Below are 24434 nucleotides of genomic sequence, written 5' to 3' on the forward strand. Positions count from 1 at the left end.
AAGTCCTTTGTCTTCTCCCTTCCCCCAAAGTGAGAGAACAAATAAATGCCAGAGATGCCACAAACCCCTTGGGATTTACAAGAATGTGTAGATTAACACAGTTTCGGCTAGGCTCAGGTATGTTGAGCCAGTAGGGTCAGCCTGACCATCCTGGGGAGCTCTGGGGAAGGGAGAGGGGACAAGAGAGAGCAGACACTTCAAAAGTCTCAACTGCATTTTGGTACACCAAAGCAGCTAAAATAAGTGTCTTGTGTTCAAACACTTAGTTCTACCTCACATTTTAATTATTCAATAATGGCCTCTCTCAGAAAAAAAATGCTTAACACTTTAAGGATTTTTTAATAACAGTTAAATTTATACAAGCCAGTGAAGTCTTCAAGCAAAACAAGTTTTTGAGATGTTCCTGTCTAGCAATAAAATCAAAAGCTTTCCTTTTCGCCCCCAAATCCTTTTAAAATACACTCCTTTCCCTAACACCACCACCTACCCAGGCCTGCAGTGAGTGTTTTACATCTTAAAATGCTCTTCCCCACAGGCTTTGTTCAAGGCACAAGCAGAGGTTACAGCACAAAGCCACTTGCCCGAACTGCTCCTCATGTGGAGGTGCCATCCCCAACACTACAGCGACCGTGGATCAAGCAACAAACATGATTTGGCCAGAAAACAGAATCAAGCCTTAGTTTTGTAGCATTTCTCAGCTGTTTTCACTCCCTCTCAAGCAAGTAGGAGCAGACTTCAGCATTTGATCATATAAATAGGCAAGGAAGGGAGAACGAAAACGCAAACCACACACAACTCTGTTAAGGTTTCATTTTCAGTAAAGCAGGGAAAGTCAGGAGCTGCCTCACTATAATAGAGAGAGCAGAACATTTCCTTGAAGCCTGCAAAGTTTCCCTCAGACCACCATCTCAGCTAGTGATACTGCTGCAGAACAGTCACCCTAAAGCAGTGACATACTGCTCTGGAACATCAAAATAATCTCACACAGCAACCTGGAACTTGGGTCCTGAGGTAGAACATAAAAGGGGATGTGCATACAACATTAAAAATACTGGGCAATTTTAATACAGTAAAACCCCAAACCACAAAATTGGCAGCCAATACACTATTCAATGTGCTTCAAGCATGTTGTGCCATTACTCTCAGACTTGTAGATTCAAATTAAAATTCATGAGTTTCCTAGCAGGGAGCACCATTCACAGAAGGACCCAAGCCCAACACCCCCATACCCACAGCAGGTCTCACCCCAGCCCCACACCCGAGTTTGGCCACCAATGCTCCCACTGAACAGGGGACATCCACTGGTGAGAAGGGGCTGGAGGGGAGGAAGTCCTTTCCAGAAACACTTATACAAGTTTAACAAAGCTACCACCTCACATCTCATTTCAGAAGGAAATCCTTCTGAAAATCTTCTCTACTGCTCGACTCCCGAATGATGGACCAAAAAATGCAATCTGTGCTTTTAATCATCTAATGCTAAGGACTAGCACAAGGTTTGGCACTGGGCTTTTTCCTTCCCCTTGTGGCTTCAAGGGACTGAAAAAGTTTGATACAATTTAAAACTTTAGCCAGCCAACATTTGTAGCCCAGAAATAACTTGAACATTCTGAAAAGGAGAAGGAAAGGACACAAGCAAGGAAGAAATGTCACCTTAAAATTACTGGTTCCCCTGCCACATTCACAAACAGCAAAAGAAAACGGCAAGCTAAGTACAAAACAGGTACAGTCCTGTTGTGCACCTCAATTTATGGCAATAGTGAGACACCTATTGTACAAAACTGAAAGGTCACTTCAAAAGTACAAGAGTAGCTATAAACACACCACTTAATTTGGAGCTATTTGTACCTTCATCAGTTTCTTGGCTGCAAGTAATTTTAACTTGTCACCTAGAGCACAAGTTTGAAATCTGCTGTTTATCGCTGCATGTGAAATTTTTTATTTCGTTATTTCTGTATCGCAATTAGCCGTGGGGGAAAAATATAATTGAATAAAGCTTTGCATGGCCGAGAGAGGAATCACACAGAACCTGCATAAGATCACGGACACATTGAGATTTCGCCATTTCGTTTGCTATTAGAGAAGTCCCAATACATTCCTTAAGGACGCCTACAAGCCCACAAAGCTCGTAGCTGTACACACAGGAGGGAGGGCTGACAGGAGCCGGCTGTTTGGCGCTCGCAGGGGCTGAGGAGCGGCGGGCAGAGCGCTCCCGTCCCGCACGTGGGGCCGGAGGCGCGGATGCAGCTCCCGCCCGCCCGCGATCGCTCCTCCCGCTGGCTCCGCCGGGCCCGGCACACCGGGATGCGAGCGGCCCCGCCGGCACCCGCCCGCAGGAAACCGGCCCTGCGGCTCCTCGGGAAAACCCCAAACCCAGCGCAAAAGTGTGGCAGAGGGAAAGGGGTGAAGCTGACAAATCCTGACTGAGTTTAACGGAGCTGCAGCTGCTTCCGTGAGGATGCGGTCTGGTTTCTGCAGGCACTCCTTGCACGGGGTCAGAACTCCACTCAATAGGAGGGGAAAGGAAAAAGTATAGAGTATCTTCCTGGAAAAACACTCCCATCTCAGGCAGTTAGCTCTTTCAGGATGCTTTCCATCTTCCTCATCACCCTGCTTTCCTCAGCAAAGTAGAAATATGCAAAGATCCTAAAGCTTTTTTATGCCAGGCAGCGGAACCCTACAGAGGTTTTGTTATGTTCTGCTTTGAAATAATCTCAAGTTTTGTTACTTTATGACTACTTACACTCACACCAAGTGGGTAAAACAAAAACCAGTCCTTTCTCATCCCATGAAAGTATTTTATTACACTTCAGTTTCTTTTAATATTTAGCCCATCTAGTCTGAAATTCTTAGTAAAATCGTGCCAGCACCTTTCATCAATGTGACTCACATAAGACTTGTGTATGCACTTTTTCCAGTTTAAGCAGATTTCTTAATTCATTTCTCCCATTCTAAATAGGTATTGCAAATAGATGTCAACTGAAAAAAAAAAAAAAAAGTCTGGGCAAATTAGGTTTGTGCTCTGTATAATACTAAGGTTTTGGAAAGCTACTTATGTCCACAGAATGTGAACAGGTATTCCCACTCATTTCTCTTTTTCAAAGATACCTAAAAAAAAGTGTTTTGGGTAAGAAAAGAGACTTCTCTGGTTTCTGTACTCCATAAGCAATTGTTTGGCAATAATTTACTTTCCTTAAGAGGAATTGCACACATTCTGATTCTTCTTTTCAAGTACTATCCTGGTAAGAGAATTCAGTTGCTTTAAGCCACTGCTGACAACCATTTGCCAACATATTTCTTCTGGAGCTTTGTATTTGGGGCACACAAATATATCTGCAACACTGAAAACAAGTAAAACAAGCAGCCACCACTGTGCCCCTTCACCAGGCAAAATCAGCATATTTGTGCTACATGTGTGCACAGAGATGGAAAGGGCAAAGTGCCACAAAGATGGATAATTTACTAAAAGCCATTTTAGTGATCTCTGAAGGGGCCACCTCTCCTACATCAATACGCAGAACAAACATGTGCAGGGACACCCAGTGCTCCCAGCCCACAGGAACCCTCCACACATATGAAACAATACTAAATATGTCTTAGGAAGAGGGTAGTGGGAGAAAGAAAATGCTGAAATTGTGGCTTTTCTTCTTCACTTTTATGTATACCCTTTCATTCTCTCTCTGCCCTCAATATATACACCAGGATCTTTTCCTTCAATAGATCAAGTTCCCAGTAAGTTAAAAGGGTGTCAAAATTGTCTATTTTTGCCTCCCTGTATTAAGTCTCACTGTACACTTTCGCTAATACAATCTCACTCTGTATTTTTTATGACACTTAGCAAAGGCAAATCACATCAGATTGCACCTCCCCATAGGGGAAAATAATTTTAAATAAGATAAGATAGACAATTATAAAGCAAAGAATAAAGTATCATGCTTTTGCTCACAGTCCCCAATTATTTTTTATCTCATAGATGTGTGAAAATTTTACAGAGGGAAACAAATGCAAGTATCAAAGTGACTGCACTTCCACACGGTTGTACCTACACTCTCACCAGAGCCCTTCTTGCCATCCTCCCTCCCCCCCAGAGACATGCTGCCTCCTACTCCTTAATTCCCATTTCTCAACAATAACACCATTAATAGTCTCTTATTTCAGCAGCCACATGAACTACACACAACATTAATGCCTTAAACCCACAGAGCACAAACATACTCCTTTTCAACAAGAGCCTATGGAAAAAGACTTAAACATGTTTGAAAGCAGATCAAGTGAACATCCACAATCTTAGTCCATTGAACTGTTTGAACTCAATACCTATGGAATAGAAAGCAAATGGTCTACCTTTGCCACTCTTAAGAGCAAGTAAAGAGCAAAAGCTTATTCATTTCTTGTGTTCTAGGTCTGTAACCATGCTGGTTACCTGGAACAGTCTTGGCACAGGTGCAGAGTGTGCCAATACCCACAGAACCAAGGCTGGTACCCCCAGTGCTGCCTCCCAGCCTGTGGTGCCCCAGCTCTGACAGCTACACGTGATGCCACTGCAGACCCACTCACCAAAACAGCCCCTCTTCTCCCCGAGCTCCAAAGAATGGCAGGAAGACAAAAATTGTCAGTTCTCAGCCTTCCTTCAGTGACAACCCAAACTGAACATAGACAGCTGGAGATGAAACGTTAACAAAACACCACACAGCAAAAAACCTTCTATGGAGTGTGGGTAACGCCATACGGTAAGAAAGGAGTTCTGTATGAAAAGTCCTGACAGGAACAGCCATGGAAACAAAGTTAGCAACTCTCCTAGCCAAATGGAAAACTGCTGGTAATCAACTGAATTTATAGGGGAAGGGAAAGAGGTGTCTTATTATTTACTCTGCAGCCAGCAAAATAAAAACAGGCAGGGAAAATCCCACACAAAAGCTACCCCCACACAGAGTACATTAGTTTCTCCCCCTCAGGTTGCTTCAAGTAGCTGATGCTTGGGCACAACAGAGTGAATCAGTGTTTTTAACACATTTCTAGTGGGAAGAAAGAGGGGAAAAAAGCAGCCACGTGTACAGGACAAAATAAATAATCCTTAACTCTCAATTCAGATCAGTGCACTTGGGGGAAAAAGCAGTAGTTTTCTAGTTACAGGGTGTGGGAGGGGGAATTGTCATTATTTTCTTTATGGTAAGTGGAAGTAATGACAGACTGAGCCACTGGAGTGGTTTGTCCTGCAAGAGGTGCTGCAGTCTCCGCCTGCCCCACGCTTCACACTGAAAATTTTGACTTAAGCAATCTTTTCACTCTAAATTTTTCACATTTCACTCCTGAAAGTACCTCATAAACAGCAGGAAGTCCATTAAAATAAAGCTTATTGAATGGATATTCTAAGCCATCTTTATCTATGAAATTTTGTATGCATATACTCATGCAGTTAGATATCTCAACGTGTTTTTTGTTCCTAAAAATTAGTTCTGACTAATACAAAACCAAATGATCACACTTCCTATCTTAAATGAAGGTACTCTGAATTTCTTTCAAAAACAAACTCAGGTTCAGTTAACTGATAAACAGAGGTGTTTATGTCACTTATATTAAAAGGTATTTAATTTCTAGTCTATATTACAAGGCATCCTGATGGCACAATTACTGTATTTTGTCTAATCAAGCTGTTAGCTCATGAAACAGCCAGTTCATCTTCAACTTACCTACCCTAGAATAAAGGAGAAGGGTTTCAAATACTGAATTGTTAAGAAACATCACCACTTTTTATTTCTACACACTGATCTGGTCAGCACAATACTTGAAGAGGAAATGTTATTGCTCCAATTTCAGACCCAATTCAGCAATTCAAGCAGACAAAACTTGGCTAAGCCACAGGCAAACTGCAGCAATACTTCTCTTTGTGTTGACTCATTTAATCCCAGACCCAGATTTAAAAGCAATCTATACTACTGCTCAGAATAAGGATTTTCCATAAAATTTAGACAAAGAAAATTTTTTCCCAAAGCCCATGCAAGACACAATAGTTGGCTCCTAACTACACTTTTCCCCTTTCATCTCGCACATACAGCCCAGCAAAGCGGCCGCTTCGCAGAGGTGCATTATCTCAGCATTGAGAATGAAAATATGACTCTTGGATTACCTCACAGATCCCTCTGTGCTGATGATCAAATTTCCTACCACTGCCTGCAAAACACGGGGTTTGTTTACTACCTCTGCCCGGGGCCAGCCATCGGAAAGCTGCGCACGGGGCCAGCAGTGCCGTGTACGGGGCCAGCAGTGCCAGCTCCACGCCCAAAGCCACCAGCCCGCCCAGCCACCCTCTCCTTGCACGAGAAACTCGGGCACTCTGAAGGAACCTGCAGCTTTGTGAATGCACTGCCAGCTCCACAAGGGCGGCCAGAAGGTTTGCATGGGCACGTCCAAGCCCCATGGTGCAAAGCAGGCACATCGAGCAGCGTAAGCCCAGCTGCGGTTCTTGTGTTTGAGTGGATTACCTGGAGAGTAGGCTCTCACCTGTTGGCATCTGCTTTTGGGTTTTAGCCCAACAATTCTTCACATCACTAATTAAACTAAAAGCTTATATTTATTATTTGTGAGTTCCCTTGAGTGGACCATAAAGGCACTTTAAAAAGAAAATTCTGAAGATTCTGCCATTGCCATATTAATATTGAATTTTTCATTAAAAAGGAAAAAAACTTTCATTTTTCGGGTGTTGTTAACAGAAAAGGTTGTCAAGATTTAATTTTTTTTTTAGTAAAGAATTAAACACTGCTTTAAATCTAATGGCAAGTTTTAGTGCCCTTCAGAAAAATGGCTTTTTTCATCTTTGTGGCTTGTGACATTTGTGGTTGGGTTGGTTTTCTTTGGTTCCACCCCCTCTTTTTGGGGTGGGGTAGGGGTGTAAGTTTTTTTTTTCCAAATGTCACACTCTCTCTTTCCCTCCTCCTCTGAGCAGGGGTCTCTATTCCTTAAACAACTCTACTATGAAGCTGATTTTGATGACCAAACTTTTTCAAGCTATGGTCACTTATCATCTATTCTCTCACCACACAACTAACTTGCTACTAACTGGGATATAGACAAAAGTGAAAATACACATGAGGTGCACAAAGGATTGAAAATAATCACCTTTAAAAGCAAAAGGACTTCTAAGCATGCACAAATATTTTGTTTACTTAATATTCTTAATGGAACACTGTGCTCAGCTTTTTCCTTTCTTCTCCCCACCCCTCATTTTCTTCAGCCACCAAAATAGCCAAAGGCCTCTTCTCTCCCATCACTTGTTTTCCTAGTGCCCACAGGGCCCTGCCACTTGGAGCAGTCACTAGTTCCATTATGAACCAGCTAAGAAAATCTACATCAGCTGTAAGAAGCAGTCCCAGACCAAAATTTGTATCAGGTTCCCCTGCAGTACATGGCCACACAAGGGGCTAGGGAGCAGCAGGTTACAAAAAAAAAAAAAAATTCTTTTATCTTTTTTTTTTTTTTTGTAATTTCCAGTGAATTCAGCTCCCTTTAAAGAACCCGAGCAGCAAAAAGGAAAGGTGAAGGATACTTGAGTCATTTCTGAAGCAAAAAAAAGGTACCAGACTGCAATAATCAAAAAGCCAACAAGATACTTTGTTCTAAGTAGCTGCTGGATAAAGCCTTGCAGTGTTTTTGTTTTCCACCTCTTCCCTACTACCATCTCTTACTTGGCAACAGTTTGCAAACCAGTAGAAATCCAATGGAAATAAGGAACACGTAGCACATGCTATGTAAAATTTTGGCAACTTTTTCTTGGTACGGGAGGTATGGCACCAGATTAGATCTCATCTAACAATAACTCAGTGATTCACCCTTCTCAGACTGAAATATCCAAATAAAATTAGCAGCACTCGTAGAGGAATTCAGTAGCCACCATGCTGCTGAGACCAACTGCTCAACCACGAGCCCGTGTGTGCAGAGAACATGGGAAATGCTTCCCAGATTCCTGACACCACAGCGATAGACAGGGAGCACAACCTATTTTGGTCTCCTTCAGGTCACACTTAAGGGAAACTACAGTTGTTCATACTCAATTTGAGTTCACTGTACCCTCCAGATTAAACAAATTCAGTTGTGGGAGGGGAAACAAAATAGCAAGAGTTGCTCTCCTATGCACTTATAACATTTAATTGGAAGACCTCTTTTACACAGTCTCAGCATTTGCTACATTTTTTTTTTTTTTGCACTATCAAATATCAGATTTAAAACATTCAGGATGAGAACAAGCTATTTCAGAACTTAAAATGAGTGTGACATTAGGGTAGTTGAGGGACTCACCCCACTTCACCACCACCTCGCTGTTTCACCCTACACATGCAGTTTTTAAAGAAAAGCCTGCTCACTGGCTCTCTCAGGCTACTCCACAAAAACTGACACAAATTAATGTCCAATTCCTAAAAAAGGATCTCCGTAAACAAAGATTCCTGTGGGGTCTAGAAAATGGAAACACAAACACTCATGCTGCTGAAAACACCATCTAATTTCAAAAAGCTTACCAGCTATATCTTCAATAATTGAAATATTTTCTTAGTCTGGTTTTAAGTGTAGATGTGAACTTCAGCTACCATACTGGCTCCCTGACATTTTCAACTCTCTTCCATGATAAAAAAGGATAGAAACAAGGGCAAACTACTTCATTTAGGCAACTATATATATAATAATATCTAAAAATATTAATAGTCCTAGTGCTTAAAAGAACAAAATACACCAAAAGTAAAATTAACAAATGCACAGAGCAAATCAACACTTACAAATGGAGCTGCAGGTATCAGGCTCTTTCCAGTGTTTAGAGCCACTCAAAGTATTTAGAGTGGGTGTGTGTGCACATGCATGCATGGCTTTCCTTCTGCATCCACACTGATTGAAACTTCCATTTTTATTACTTGCAAGAGGACAGCTTAGACTGACATGATAATTGAGCCTTTGAAAGATACTATGCTCATCATCTGATGTTCCAGCAAAGTCTGGAACATGACCTGCAGGTAATTTGCTCACATGACAAAACTTTTTTTTTTGTTGTTAAATTAAAAATAATTTCTACCTTTCAATCTCAAGGCAAATCAAGAAAAATTTTAAAATTGCTGGAAAGACAAACTGTTTCTTTTAAATTTTCTAGACGACACTAACGGGAGAAAAAGTAGAATACTCCACCAGTTTTACATCAGAAATGTCTAGCTCACTGTTTTCCCATCATCTTTAAAATAAGTAAGTTCTTCTATCTAAACAGCTTCAGTACAATAAGCCTTATTAACACAAGTTTAAGACAAACTTTTCAAATATAAATTGATGCATGCTGTAGCCAAGACTGCACTGATGCCAACTCTCACTTTGGTGCTCTAGCCATCATTTCCCCAGCACACTTTGTTGCACTAACAGAACACCAGCAAGAAGAGCTCTCAAGTGCTGTCCCTTACTAATGGCAATTCCACGTGGCCTTAAACTGATTAAGTGACCTAAATCAGATGGGATATAACACCTTCACCAGAGGAGTGCTGGAACCTTTAGGGTTTGTACTCTCACCACCAAAGAGCTCCCCTTCCTTTCACCTGCCCTGGCAAAACCCAAAAGTTATCAAAGTGACCACTCTGCTGTTTGAACTTGACACTTTTATGCTGAATATCAATAGATGCATTTCCTAATTTATTTCCTAAATGCCATTGTTTTCTCTATATTTCTGTTACTTCTTACTTCTATTATTTGTTACTTGCAAAGAGAAACAAATTTGGTGTATGGTTTTCAAACATTATTTTCATTTTTTCAGTAATTTTCTCTGAAGAATTGTCCTCCACAAATTCAATGTTATTCACTTGCACAAAAATTTTGTGCAGAGAAGAGCACCAAATGAAATTATTTCATAGCTGTATTTTCAGAAAAATGTAACATGTTATTTAGAAGACCTGCACAGTCTCCCATCAAAAAATTTTATACCCTTTTTACACCCTTGAAGAATAGAATGTGCCATCCTTCAGCTGGTACATAGAACTAAAGAGACACACCTTGCACACGTAAGCAATATTTTATATATTAAGGTGTGATCTAAAGACTGGTTACTGAAAAAAAATTAGCTCTCCAGCTGACATATTTTAAGAAGTGAATCTATGCAGTAATAACCATGCAAATTTTTTTTTTTTTTTTTTTTTTAAGAGCAATAGGTTTGGTCAGGGTAAGTATATCTATACCAGCAAATCCTCATGCACAGTAAATAATTTGTACTGCCATAGTTAAAGCACCACAGATTGTGTGTAAACAGTCCTTTGCAATATTTTATATTTTTATATTGACTTAATAGAAATGCTGTTAATTATATCTTGCATTGAACTTCATTTTTACGAATTACCAAAACAATCTTCTGTGCTTTTGTCATAGCAGCTTTGATTAGTGCACACAGGCTTACATAGTATAATATATGAAAGCAATCCCTGAGCTTTCATACCAGGGCTTGATTAAAGCCTTAGAGTATCATTTCATTCTGTTCAACTGGAAAAGTCAACAACTAAAATTCAATTGTTCACTGACTTTAAATTATGCAACATTTCAATTCTACAATTTCTTTCAAAGGGAAGTTATTCTGAAAAATTGTTTGTATATAAGAAGTGTGAGTGTATTTTCTTTAGCAACATTTACAATTAATATATAATCATTTCCTCCACATTAGTAATGCTATTAAAAAATTTACCCTGACTTTAGCTAGTGGTATATAGAGCAATTATAGGATAATACTATCACCTTGTAAATAATTTCTTGTTTTTTAAATTTCTTTTTCACAGAAAACAGGATATAGCATCAGGTTTTGAGGATGAATTTCACAGACAGCACTGACTTTTTCACAGTCATTGTAGATTTGAATACACTGCCACCACCAGAGAACAAAAAATAGATTTTACATTTCTGCACTGGAAAGTACACTCTTTACAGAGCATTTAACATTGACATTGTTTTAACTCACTTCACATTAAGCAAAATTGTAATTTTTGATTAGTTACTCTTAAAGAAGAGAAAATGCTTATATCATGCTACAGCTAACCAGTTAAATCCTAAGTATAATTTATAAGTTAATCATCATTAGCGTTAAGATTATTTGCATTTAGTAAGTTGCAGTTTTCAAAGACAAGGCGTTTTGCAGGGTATTTAAATTAAGATTATGACCAAAGTTCATACGAACTAAGATGATAATTTTGACCACATTTAATAAATTATTTAGCAGACAATTAGTTTGACTTTAGTTTGTATACAGATGTTCAAGCTTATTATCACACAAGATAGTAATTATCTTATTTTTACAATCACATGGCACTGATTCATAAACAGAGATACCCAAATTAGGTGGTACTTGCCCCCACAAACAGATTGAGTTGCTTTTACCTGAGAGCACAGTTTAGCATAGTTTAAATATGTCTCTCAAAGCTTCTAAATTCAGCCTTTCCACCTGGATATAGATATACCCAGCAATTGAGGATTTAAGAACATTTTTTTAAAGACCTGGAGAAAGTTAAAAATAGAAAAAAAAAAAAAAAAAGCTTAAGGAAGATTGTGGTGTTGTAAGGTATTTAACCACAGATATAAGTCACCCTTCTTTGGGGGTTACTGATCACCTTTTGCTAACACTACTGCTTGTGCATCTTCTTTACTTCCCACCATTATCACCAAAAAAATTCAGCTTATTTCAAATGATGCTGTCACCAGCTTCATGCCTAGAGCTGGACTATGCAATGAGACAAAACTAGCAGTAACAACCAGAACCAGAATACCAAAAACCCCAAAACAAAGCAATCACTGCCTCTCCCAAACCTCAAAGACATGCTTTAATACTTCACAGCCACATCCACATTACACACAGAGAGCAAGGGAAGTTCACAGGGATGGATGTTAGAGGGAAAAGAGATCAGGGCACCTCCTCAGCCCCCCCCAAACCAGATCATCCTCTCCTTATCTCGCCCCAGTCTCAACAGATAAGTGACATACCACAGCCACCTCCAGAAAACTATCACTGCTCTAATGCCATTTGGAATTTGTAGGCTTTCATCATGGTAAAACATGGTTACGTTTTGGACAGACTTTTCCATGCTTTGCCCTTTTTTTTTCCTTTTACTGCCCTTTTTGTCCAAAGGTACCACCCAAAATGATACATCTGGTGACACAAGGGAGAACTATGTCAAAGAGAGGCTTTCTGGAATACAAAAATCACATGTGATTTCCACCAGCGGTGGAAATCCAGCTTAAAAAGTTAACCTCAACTTCAACTTTGATTTGAAAAACCATTTTTTGAAGTGTTCCAGCACAAAACACAGAACACAGCCCTGCCATGCAGCGGGAGGCTGAAATAGCCACGCGTGCGGCGCTGGATCCGAGCAGAAGTCTCAGTTTCACGTTAAGATGCTGAGCTTAGCGTGTGCAAAACCAGCAACAGTCACTCTGGGTGAACTCTGTGGATCAGGTGACGTGAGCCCAAGGGCCAGGAAGAAAAGCAATATGCATAAGCTCATTATTTGCCACAGAGGCAGGCAAAAGCCAACCGCGGCCACTGAATGAAATTCTGTGATTTTAACGAAGCTAGTCAAACACAAAGGTAGAGCAATCCTTATAATTTCAAGACTTCAGTTAATGACAAGTCTTCAAACTGTTTTCCCAAGACTACTTCCAAGAAAAAATTGGTAGCTTCAACTATAAACAGGTTAAACACAATTCTGCTCGTGCTTTGAGTTCAACTGAACAACTGTCACAAAGCCCAGTTGCACAAAGGGCGTGTCCACCACTTTTATCTAAAGCTTATCAAACTATGTTAAATGCAGAATTTGGGACATATTTACATGTCAACAATCACTTCTTGTTTAAGACTAGCCAGTGCAAAAGAATGGGAAGAAATCACATGATTTATAAAAATCCTCTCTCAAGTACATGACAGGAAAAAGAAAGAAAATTTCTGAATAGAGGCGTATAATACATTCTAAATAAATACAATAAGCAGCAGCCCTGAGCAAGGCATCAAATAGAACAGAAACTCACCATTTGCTATTAAGACTCAAATCATCACTGAGGAAAAAAATATCTTAGTATTTAATAAAAAAATACTCTCTACTTTCTGACAATGTGGTGTGTTTGGTTGCTTTTGGGGGTGGATTTTTTTTTTTTAAGTATTTTAGCGGAATAAGCATTCTGATGGATCTTCAAATGAACTAGTATTAACAGGACAAGAAAAATTTTACACCACTCCTACTGAGTTCCAGAATTAAACTCTGACAAGAAATTTAGTAATGACTACACAGTATTTAAAAAAAAAAAAAAAAGTAAGAGCTGTCCATTTCTCAATTATTTCTCATCCTATGTTAAAAGCTTCTGTGCATGTAGAAAATTCATACAGTCAAGTATCAAACAAGTACTGAGATACCCAGCACTTCTCCCAGGTCAGCAGTAGTGCCTCCTGACCAGCAATGGCAGTTTTTAACACTTTTTGTTAGCACAGCACCAAGTTAGGCAGCTGCCCACCACCACCTAGAACTCGTTTCAGTAATCAAGCTCCTGTTAACACAAACCTCACCGTGTGACAGCTCCTGCTGCTGATCAGCCCCAGCACCCACTGAGATCGAGACCTCTCAGCATCCAATCCCTCTGGCCTGGCCCTGGTGAACAGCTCCCTCTGGGCACCAGAGCAATGGTTTGCCATGAAGAAAGATGTGCTTCACTCAGGAATCCTCTTGCCCTGGTAGGAAAGACTCCTGTGCTCTCCACAGCACAGAAGTACATAACTCTGACAAACCAGCAGCTCAGTGGTGAGGGGAGCCTGTGCAAGCTGGTGCACAGTTAGCAACATCATTTGAAAAATAACTTCTAAGTTAGCTGCAAGTCCAAGATAGACAATTTTTTTTCCCTAGCCATTACCTGCATAAGTTTGCCACCAAACTTTCACCAGAAAATCATTTAAAGCAGGTATATCAGAATTAATATTAAAAAGGGATAATATTTACATTATAAATATAATCTATTGTCGTAGATTAAAGTACTACCTAAATTCCATAAATATAATCTATTGTCATAGATTAAAGTACTACCTAAATTCCTCAAGCATCCCATAAAGTATGTTTTGTCCTAAAGAGACTCTTCTTTGAAATTTTTAATTTAGATGTAGGAGGAAAAATTGAACTATTCTTCCATGATAACCAGGAAGCCACCACAGCACAGAATTTCCCCAATGCTTATAAACCAAATAATCCACTCTATCACCAAAATTAAATTTCTGGATTATCTGTTCTGTAACTGCTTTAAAACTACTGTTTTGTTTGTTTTTTGTTTTGGTTTTTTTTTTTAAGAAAACACAAACCAACAACTGGTGTCTTTTGCCTTTGCTAGATACTTGCATTTTCCCTACCAAAGCCAGAGACATTTTGTCACCTCTGTTTCCCAGGAGTCTCCCTGCTGCACACTGGGGGCTCAGGATTCCCTCTGATGGCAGGGGAGGGGGGCAGAGAGTGCAGGAGCAGGATCTGGGATAAAAGTTGTGTGGAGCACCTGCACAGCACAACTCACCTGAGGCAGGGACTGCCCCAGCCCTGCCCTCCTGCCCTGATTGTTCCTGGAAAATTAGAACCCGACCTCCATCAACCCATGCTAGATATTTAATGAATAATTCCAAATCCAAGCCCAACAAGGTTTTTACTCCATCTCTGACCGCTCTTTAATATGAAATTTCAGGAAAATAAGTAACTGCAAATCCAACTAATAACTTAAGCTTATTATTTTTTCCAACAGAAATTTCTGTTCACACACACACTAGAATTCCCTTTACTGGGAATTCTGATTTCTGCTCTACAATTTTTAATGCTCCATTAAGGTGAAGTGAGCTCCATTTTTGAGGGAAAACACACAGAACATGTATATTTAACATTTAAAAATTAGAAAACAATTTACCAAAACAATAAAACACTTTTACTTTCAAAGAGGAAAAATGCATTAGACACATGGTGTAGACTACATATTTTAAAATAACATTCCTAAAGTTCAGCTGAGCATGAAAGTTAATCTTTCAAAAGTGAACATTCAGCTCCAGTTGTGTTCAAGGGTATTGGTACTAGGAAAAAAAAAAAAAAAAAAGAAAACCAAAAAAAACTCCCAACCTTACTATTTTTATAAATTCTCTAGATATTTTTAGCTGGTCCCTTCTTAAACTGCAAATTATTTTATGGTAATAGAATCTTTTAAAATGCATATGTGGCTATATATATACACACACACGAGAGACACACATATACATACACATTCTCTTAGAAACCACTGATTGGTGAGAAATAATGCAGAGGCTACAGCCACAAGATAATCAAGACACCAAAAAATTTAAAATGGAGTAAAGCCCTTCCCAGCTGAAGATTCTCTATTTCAAGGCAGTTTCATTTCTGTACTTAGTCCCATACCCAAGAAGACTCAGATCCCTCCTTTGACTCATTATTTGTGATCGTATCCAAATTTTGACTTAATTAAAAGCACAGAGCACCTCATTTTGCATGTGAGTGGCAGTTTTCCATTCATTCAGGCCTGCAGAAGGACAGTTTGAGCAGATGCTGATTCCCCTGCACCATGAAGAGGCAGGCTATGGGGGAAGCACATGGCTGCTGGGGCTGTGCTGAACAGGAGACATTTTATACTATAGGTTCCTCTTGTGCCAGCTGTCACAGTGATACGAGTCAGCAAAATAACAATTAATATTGCAATTTTTCATTTTGAAATTTCAATGCACTGGCAGAAAAAAAAAATTGGAAAACCACCTTTTTTGGCACCACTCTTTTACTGCCTTTACACACACAGTATTTTAAGGTTTACTAGGGTCAATTAATATTGATTAATATGCACTTCATTTGCTAAGTATTCCACTACATATATCAAGATTTCTTTCTGTGTTAAACATATCTGTCTTTGAAGACACACTCACAAACCAATATTGCAGATCTGGAAAGAAGCAAAACCAGGAGATAGTACAAAATTACAATTTTTTGATACTTACCACAAAAACACGGGAGCTCTTGCTCCCGCACACAAATTTTTCAAAGCCAAATCACACATTCCCATTGATGACAAGGAACAACCATCACTGAAGTATCCAGATGGACAGACATGCCCAGAGAGCCTGGGTAGCACCAGAAAGCACTGGGCTATCTGGTCTCCCCAGCACACCCCCAACACAGACACACAGGGAGATTTTTGGATGGCACATCCAAGATATTTTCCTCATTTGGACAGCAGAGGTAACACTCATCCAGCAAAGATACAGGGTGAAAAGGAATTCAAGTGCCTACATTTGACATGCCCAGGAAAAAAAAAAATAAAGGAAAAAGTATGAAAGCCTGAGACTAAAACTATAAAATAATGCTCAAGTATTTGAGCATCATGATTCTAGACAAAATAAGGGAAAATTATGGTTTTATCTTAGCTTTCAACAGTAATTAGCAAATAACTTTACATAGTTCTATATTCTCCATCATTAGAGATGAAGAATGGACTCATGTGGAGATAGACATTTTGCATATGAAAATAAAAGTGCATTAAAATAAAATGGTCTTGAAACACGCTAGAACCATGTAAAGCACCTTGATATTGCTAAATGGATCAAACCTATTCAAACTTTCTAATCCATCCCCCTCTATATACAAAGCAAGAAGTTTTCACCCATACTTAGATTTTAGAGCATTCCATTTTTGCAGGTGTTCTCTATCCATTTACTTAATGACAAAAAAAAAGGTCCTACATCAATGTTGTCTTGTCCCTATCTCACTGAGCTCATTAAGGATGAACTCACCAGAACAAAGAGTGTCTTTAGCTGTGGTCCATGCCACTACGTATTTTTTACCAAAATCACAGGACAATAAAACACTAAAAGATAAAATGACCCTAAGGAGAGGAACAGGTTTAAGGAGTGAAGAATCTTTTGTGTGAGGTTCCCTGAAGGACTAGCCCTGTCCATGGCTAAGCATTAGGTGCATTTTAATTCTGCCTGGGTCCCTCTCTCACAGGCATTATGGGAAGCATCACAGTTTCTGTTAGGTAGGTAAATCTTAGACCATTTAAAAATTTTCAGGTCAAAACTAAGCATTTGAAGTCCACCCAGTAGCTAGCCAGAAGCCATGAAAGGACTCCAGCACTGTAGAGTCCTATGCTCTGCACTTAAAAGAGTGACTGAAATGAACACAGCCCCATTTTATAAAAATGCCACCTTCAAGGTCTCAAAAATGTGGAAAATGTTATTACCCCATGCTTGAAGGGAAAAAAAGGGAGAAATAATAAAAAAAATCTTAAACATTTCCTGGTCATATTTTTACTACCCTTGAATTACACTTCCAAAATGTTATTTTTTATTCCACTCCTTTAAAATTTACCATATCTATGCACAATTTAAAGTCCACTACAAGTATATTTCTCAGGCTACCTTCTGTAAAGGGAAGTTAGCAAAAGGAGAACAGGACCAACCTTTCAGGACACACATTTACAGCTGTGTTTCACGTGTTCCAGCTGATTTTTAAAAACTGCAGCAAGAAGGGATTTTTTCTTAATTAATGATCAAACAGCATGAGGAACTATAAAAATTAAATTTCCCACAATGTAACAGTTAACACGGTTGGTGAAGATTATCTAGTTTTTTCATAACAACTCATTGTCTGTATAGGAATAGTCACAACTGGTGTTTCCACTCTAGTTGTAAAATTTCAAAGATTAAAACAAAAAAAAAAAAAAAATCTGTTCACATCTGCAAAAACAAATGTGGAAACAGAATAAAAACTTTAAGTCACTATGTAAAGTTTTGGCCCTGCACTCTCAAAACCAGTAAGTTTGCACACAGAAAAGAGAGCAGATACAGCAAAGGTGTATATTCTAACATGTCTTCTTTGAGCATATCGCTACCTTCTTGATATTTACAGAAGCAAAACTAAAAATCAATGCCACTAATTTATTTTTTTTAATAACTATGACCATTGCAGACTCCATGAATACTTTAGCTTCACAAAACATTTCCCACCTTGTTGTGCACATGGGACACAAATCCTCATTATACTGAAAATCAGCAACACAACACAGTTCCCATCTAATGGTCACTCTTGGAACACAGGTGGCTGCAAGGAGGACTTGGGGCCTGTTTTCCTCAAATCAGCCTTTGGACACCTCAGCATCAGAGGTGAAGCCCAGCTGGCAGGCCATTACTCCCCCCAAGAAGCAGCATAACCTCTAGGGTGCAGCTCTGTTACCCACTTCTCCTGCTCCCTTCCCAAACAAATCCCCCAGAAGAGACACAGGGAATTTATTTTCTCAACAAGGAGCCCACCTCGAGGTGGGGGGGGAAAAAAAAAAAAAAATCAACCTTCCAACTGGAAAAAGCACATCATGATTAGCACAAGTGAGGTGTTTGTGAGCATTTGAGGTACCTGAGGGCCCCAGGAGCAGGCAGAGGGGGTCAGGTCTGGGTGGGAAGCCCACCTGGGCACGGAAGGCAGGCCGGGAGGCTGCGCCAAGCACACCCCCAGGTGCCCAGAGCCAGGGCTGCCCTCCCCCCTCATTACGCACAAGTGACATCAGGGCCATTTGAATAATCAGATTGCAGCCTACATCGCCTTGTGAGATGCCAGCTGCTCCTGGGCCGCGCCGAGGCCGTGCCCAAAGCCTCGCTCCACAAGTTCCACGTAGGCCATGGGCAGCCACCACCCTCCCGCCGCTTCCTCGAGAGAAAGCTCAGCTGAGCGTGGATGTGACTAACGGTGCCCTGCCTTCCCTCGCAGTCAAAACCATTACAATGCCTCCTCTAACTCCTGCATAAAGTGACCTAAACCCTTAAATATTGCAATAGCCTTCTTCCACACCGAGGGGTCTGAATGCAGAAATGCTGCATTCCTTTGGCATTCCCTCGAGATTTCAATAGTAAGTCAGGAATCTACTCCTGAGCTTATTAAATGCTTTGCACCTCCCCCAAAGTAATTCCCCACCCTTCCACCAAGAAAACCTTGACCAGGACTCTTTTTTTCAACCACAGCGTATCTCCTGGTCTGTTTTTTAAATACTTCCAGGGAAGTGGTGGGGGAGGAAAGCCACACACAGGCTCTCTCCTTGCTTCCTTCCACAGCAGGTAGGAAGGCAATTTTGCAAACCTGGGTGTGCCCACTTCAAATCAGAAGATCCAGCAAAGGCTGGAATGCAGTGACTACTGGGCCCAAGAATTTCGCCCTGAATAGCAAGCCAGGCACACTCCATGTCTTCCAGATTCAGCTCAACTTTATGGCAGCCCTAGCTGACACCACCTCTTGACCTTCCTTTATGTGACAAGGATATGGATTACCAAACCCTTACCCTTTCCTCCTGTGCACCTCAGCTGTCCCTGGAGAAAGATACCCACAAACTACTTTTGTGAGTGATAATCTACATACCCTGGTAAAAAAAATTTAAAAATAAAACAACAGAAACCTCCATAAAAATCGTGTTTAAGGAGGCTGTGAGGAGGGGAGCTAGGAGTCTCCATGAGGCCGCCTCAAAGCAGCAGAGGTCAATACAATGTATTGAATAATTTTGTTGCACTACAAAACAACTTTTGCTCTTACAAAGCGGTCATTTGACCAAACTATGAATTGTACTCTCATGCTGAAAGACAGACTTGACGCATGCACGTTTGGTTTTTTTTTTTAAATGGCGTCACTTCTCCAGCCATGTCTCTGCAGCCCGCTGGAGAGCACAGGGCCCTTTGGAAAGCGCTTCCCTTCCCGCAAACACACTGGGTGGGCCTGGCCAGCGACACCCCCACCACACCCCAGCTGCTCCCGCACCTTCCCCTGCTGCAAAAAGATACAAGGACTTCAAATAAGCTACTTTGAAACCACCTTAACCACTTTCACCAACAATACTCAACATTTGGAAACTGCACTTTTACATGTAACTAACAACTCGAAATATGCGCCCAGTAAGCAATGTTTAGAAAAACAAGGGAAAAAAACCCTCCAACTTTTTGACACCCTCCTTCCCCCCCCCACCCAAAAAAATTATTAGACATTTATAAAAGGAACAAGAGAGTCACTATTACATATGGAGGCCACTGAATGAATTTTAAGTGGCTCTCTATATTAGATGTGGGGAGAGGGGGAGCAGAAACAAAGGGGAAGGAAGTACAGTCATGAGAAATACAATTTAATTTTCTGTTAAACAGTAGTATAAATCTGAACTATATCTAATGCATTCCAACAAGATAATGCACGGTGAAACAGTGTTTTAACAAATAAGGGCTTTGGCTGAAGCAACGTGGGTATGCTGGTACAATTACCTCTGCAATTTTTTCAATATGCCTATATGCAGGCAACACATGCCTAGAAAAAGTGCTTGAAGCTCAGTGCAGAATTCTTTTCAACAAGTTACAGACAGATAAATGTTTCTGATAATTGCTAATTCACAAATAGGACACGGTACCCAAGACAAAGAATGGACTTTTACACCATTTCAGCTGGCAGCTGAAAGAACTGAGAAATACTTTTAAACACATTAAACAATGATTTAAAAACAACAAAAAAAAAAAGTTGGGGAAGCACCAGTGATTTTATATTTACCGTTATATGAGTGTAATGAATTTATTTTCAAAAGCATAAATAGAATGCTCTTTGTGCAAGCTTAAGATTAACAAGCATAACAGTAAATTTATTAGACTAATAGGAAATCATCAATTTTTAGATGTCCCATGGAATTTTCTTCTTAAATCTAAAAGTATATTCCATCTACAACAGTATTTTTCTATCCAAAATCTATTAAATGCAGGCTACTGTAATTCAATACTATATGCATTGCACATTAAAGGAGAAAAAGCACATATACCATAATAATTTTCAGTGAAAAGTATCAAATAAATACAACCATAAAGAGTCACATGCAATGAATTTGTCCAGAGAGGGGTTCCCCCTTCCCTTAACTAGAGCAAAAAACCTCCATACTTTCTCAAAGTGAAGCTTTCTTCTAACACTAAACAGATGATCAAACTTCTAATTCTCAAAATACCATGATAAAGTGCCTATCGAGACAGATAAACCATCTTCTCCAATCAACCACCTTAAAAAGACTGCAATTTTGAAAATAATCCTGAAATAGTAGAAGTCCCTTGTAATAAAGTTTCACAGACAGACATACTTCCCAGATTGAATAATAGAGTGCAGGAACAAGCACGTGGAAAGTTTGATCTATTTTTTTTTTTTTACTCTCTAGTGCATGCCAGGTTTTCTATCATATAAATATTTGTGAAAGAAGCAGGCTGAATTGCTATAGGCAGCATAAAAATACTACTGCTTTATTCCAAATATTGCTTCTTTACACGAGGTCCAACAAAGTTACTGCTTTGCAAAAATTAAACGTATATTTAGAAATTAAGGATGCATAAATCCTGTCCTTACTGGGAAGGAGTCCTTCTCCTGCTGCTTCTATAGACTAGCTCAAAATAGCGATGATAAAATCCTCTCAAATACAGATGAGACTTCTACTATGTGCCTGTAAAATGCTGCAGATTCCAACATGGCAGGATCAAAAAAATATAACCACCAGTATATTTACAAGGTGCTTTTTGTTGCTGAAGCAGAGCTCACGTGCTTGCCCGTTATACAGTGCACAACACCACATTTCATTTCCTGCTAGCACACAGATTTTAACTCCTCTCGCGGAACTTTAAATTTTAAAAATCTACACGATCATTTGCCATCAGACCACAATAATTTGCTTCTCCCATAGAAAGGTGTTTTTTTAAAAAAATAAATTATATAGTAACACTGCTGCCTGGCCATGACACTACATTATAAATACATGGGGTGATTCTAGAAAACCTCTCGGACTGCACTGAGCGCACGCCTGTGGGTTTAAGAAAGCGGTCCATTTATCTACAGGGAAGAGAAACACAAACCTAAGCATTTTCCAAATTGCTTCTCACTGGATAACTAAGGGCAAGGGGCGGTGCGGGGAGGGGAGGGGGGGGCTGGGGGGTGTGGATAAAAATAAATTACCTTTGTCTTTTCGGGACCGAATGTTCAACTTCTATGAGTTTCCCATGCAGCTCCACTTTACCTGCCGAGATAAACAGAAAGGGGAAAATATTCGAGCGCGGCCGTGCGTCCCCGTCTCCAGGAGCGGGCTCGCAGGGGTGCGGAGCAGGAAACGGGAGCGCAACACGTTAGCCCATTCATCGGCAGCCCGGGCGGCGGAGCGCGGCAAGGCGGCACTGCCGGCGCCCGGGGCCGCTGCCGCGGGGGAGCCGCGCTGCCCTCGCCGGGGCCCCTTCCCCGCCCCGCGCCGCCGCTGCGAGCAGCCCGCGGAGCGAAGCGTCGTGTGCGGGAGCCGGGCTCGGCCCCGTCTGGGGAGGGCAGCGGGGGCTCCGCCACCCCCCGCGCCGCCAACTTCGGGCGATTTTGTGCGCGGAAGCGGGCGGGGAGGGAGGCGCGGAGCGCAGCCCGAGCCCGTCGCCGCCGAAGCAGCCTCTCCCGGCGGACCTGAGCCCATCTCCTCCGAGGCAGCCTCTCTCGGCAGACCTCCGCAAAGCCGCTTCACGCGAAAATAATTTTTTTTTTTTTTAAGCATACAAAAACAGGATGTCGGGCCGGGAACCGGCGCTGCTGGAGGCGGTGATGGGTGCGTGAGAGCAGCGAAGAGAAACCGAAATAAATAGCAGAGCAGCGCGGGGCGGGGGGGCGGCGGGGCTGCCCCCTCCCAAGTTTGGAGCGATTCAGCGGCTCGCCCCCAGCCCCGCGGCCTAAGCCGAGCCTAAAGGAGCCTCAGCCCGCTCCGGGGGGAGGCGGCCCCAGCGCGGGGCTGCGGGGGAGTCCAGCTGTGCCCGGGGGGTGTGTGCGGCGCTGCCCCGCGCAGGGCTCCGCGCCCGCAGCCCGCCTCCGCCTCACTGCACTCACCGCCCCCCCCAATGCAGCGAGGGCCCCCGGGCGGGCAGGGCTGGCCGTGGGGCTTGGAAAAACATGGGAACCGCCGCGCCGCGGGTCCCTGGGCCCAGGCTCCCGCCCCTCCCCGGCCACTCCCGGGGGGCCGCCGCCGCGTAAGCCCCGCGCAAAGGCTCCACTGGAAGGCCGGGCGGCTCCGGCCGCGCTCGGGAAAAAACAGTTCCCACCTCACCTGAGGGCGGAGGGAACGGGAACCCCCCCGACCCCCCTCAGCACCCCCCGGAGCAGCGGCGCGGCCCAGGCCGCCGCTGCAGCCGCTCCGCGGCCGCGGAAAAGCTCGAGAGGCGGGAGCCGTCGGGGCTGCGGGGAGAGGGCGGGGGCGGTGGAAGGGGCCGCTCACCTGAAAGTGCCTCGATGGCCTTCATGGCCCAGCTCTCGTCGGGGCAGTCCACGAAGGCGTACCCCGTCTTCACCAGGAACTGGCCCGAGAAGGGTATCTTGGAGTCCTTAAAGAGACTTTCCAGGTCGAGAGGGCTGACGTTCTCGCCGAGGTTGCCGATGTAGAGCTTGTTCATCTTCCTGGCGGCTCGGGGAGGCGCGCACCGCGGGCTGCAACCCTCGTCTTGCGAGAGGAGGTGGGGAGGAAGGGGGAAATAAAACAAAATGCGATGGAGGAAGGAGAGAGCGAGAGAGAGAGACAGGGAGAGGGGAAAAAAAAAAATCAGATCTGCAGCTTGTGTCCCTCCCTCTCTCTCTCGAGGGGTAAAAAAAAAAAAAAAAAAAAAAAAAAAAAAAAAGGGAAAAAAAAAAAAAAAAGCGTGGCCAAACGGGAGCCCTAAGTGCCTGCCGTGCTCGTGCTACCCGGGCGCATGGGGGGCACGGGGGAAACACCCAGCGCCGGGGCCGCGGATGGCGGGCTGAGAAGAGGAAAAGGAGGAGGGAAGGGGAAAAAAAAAAACTACTTTTTTTGTCTTGCCCCCAAGCCCCTTTGGCAGCAGCAGGCGGACTATGAAAATGTCACACTACGTGCATGCAGGCGCCGCCTCTCCGTATTAAAAAAAAAAAAAAAAAAAAAAAAAAGAGAGAGAGAGAGAAGGGGAGGGGGGAGGGAAGGACGGAGAGAGAGAAAAAAAATTACTTGAATATTCCGGCTTTTTGAATGAGCCACGTGTTCAAACTACAAATCAACTTCTCACGTGAGGAATCCCAGCTCTTCAATTAGCGAGTGGATGGGGCGCACACACACTCACGGAGGAGGAGGAGGAGGATGGCTGGGGTGAAGGACGGGGAGAGGGGTGGGGGGAGGCTGGACAGGACAGGACAAGTTTAGAGAGGGCCGGAGGGCGGGGGAAATGGAAACCGGAGTTGGGTGGGCTCCGGTCTGCGCCGCCTCTGCCCTTCCGCGGGGGAGTGCGCTCTGTGCGCCCCCTCCGCCCAAAAACGGCTGGGCGGCCGCACCTCCCCCCGTGTGAGCGGGGTGTGATCCCGGCGAGGGAGGGGAAAAGGCACCGCAATGCCCGCCCCCCCGGCCCGCTCCTCCCCCGCCGTGCCAGG

General features: G+C 42.4%; 1 protein-coding gene across 1 annotated transcript in view; it reads right to left on the minus strand.

Annotated features, from left to right (window-relative positions):
• The window catches only part of IGF2BP3 (insulin like growth factor 2 mRNA binding protein 3), a 111732-nt gene extending 88277 nt beyond the window's left edge, over nt 1-23455 (minus strand). Inside the window, exons 1-2 of the mRNA XM_058038220.1 lie at nt 23281-23455; nt 21999-22059 (exon numbers count right to left, since the gene is read on the minus strand). Coding sequence (XP_057894203.1) covers nt 21999-22059; nt 23281-23455 — 236 coding nt within the window. The remainder of the gene's footprint in view (nt 1-21998; nt 22060-23280) is intronic.
• Nucleotides 23456-24434: the final 979 nt, after the last annotated feature.

The sequence above is a fragment of the Melospiza georgiana genome, chromosome 1 (assembly GCF_028018845.1).
Source record: "Melospiza georgiana isolate bMelGeo1 chromosome 1, bMelGeo1.pri, whole genome shotgun sequence".
Taxonomy (NCBI): Eukaryota; Metazoa; Chordata; class Aves; order Passeriformes; family Passerellidae; genus Melospiza; species Melospiza georgiana.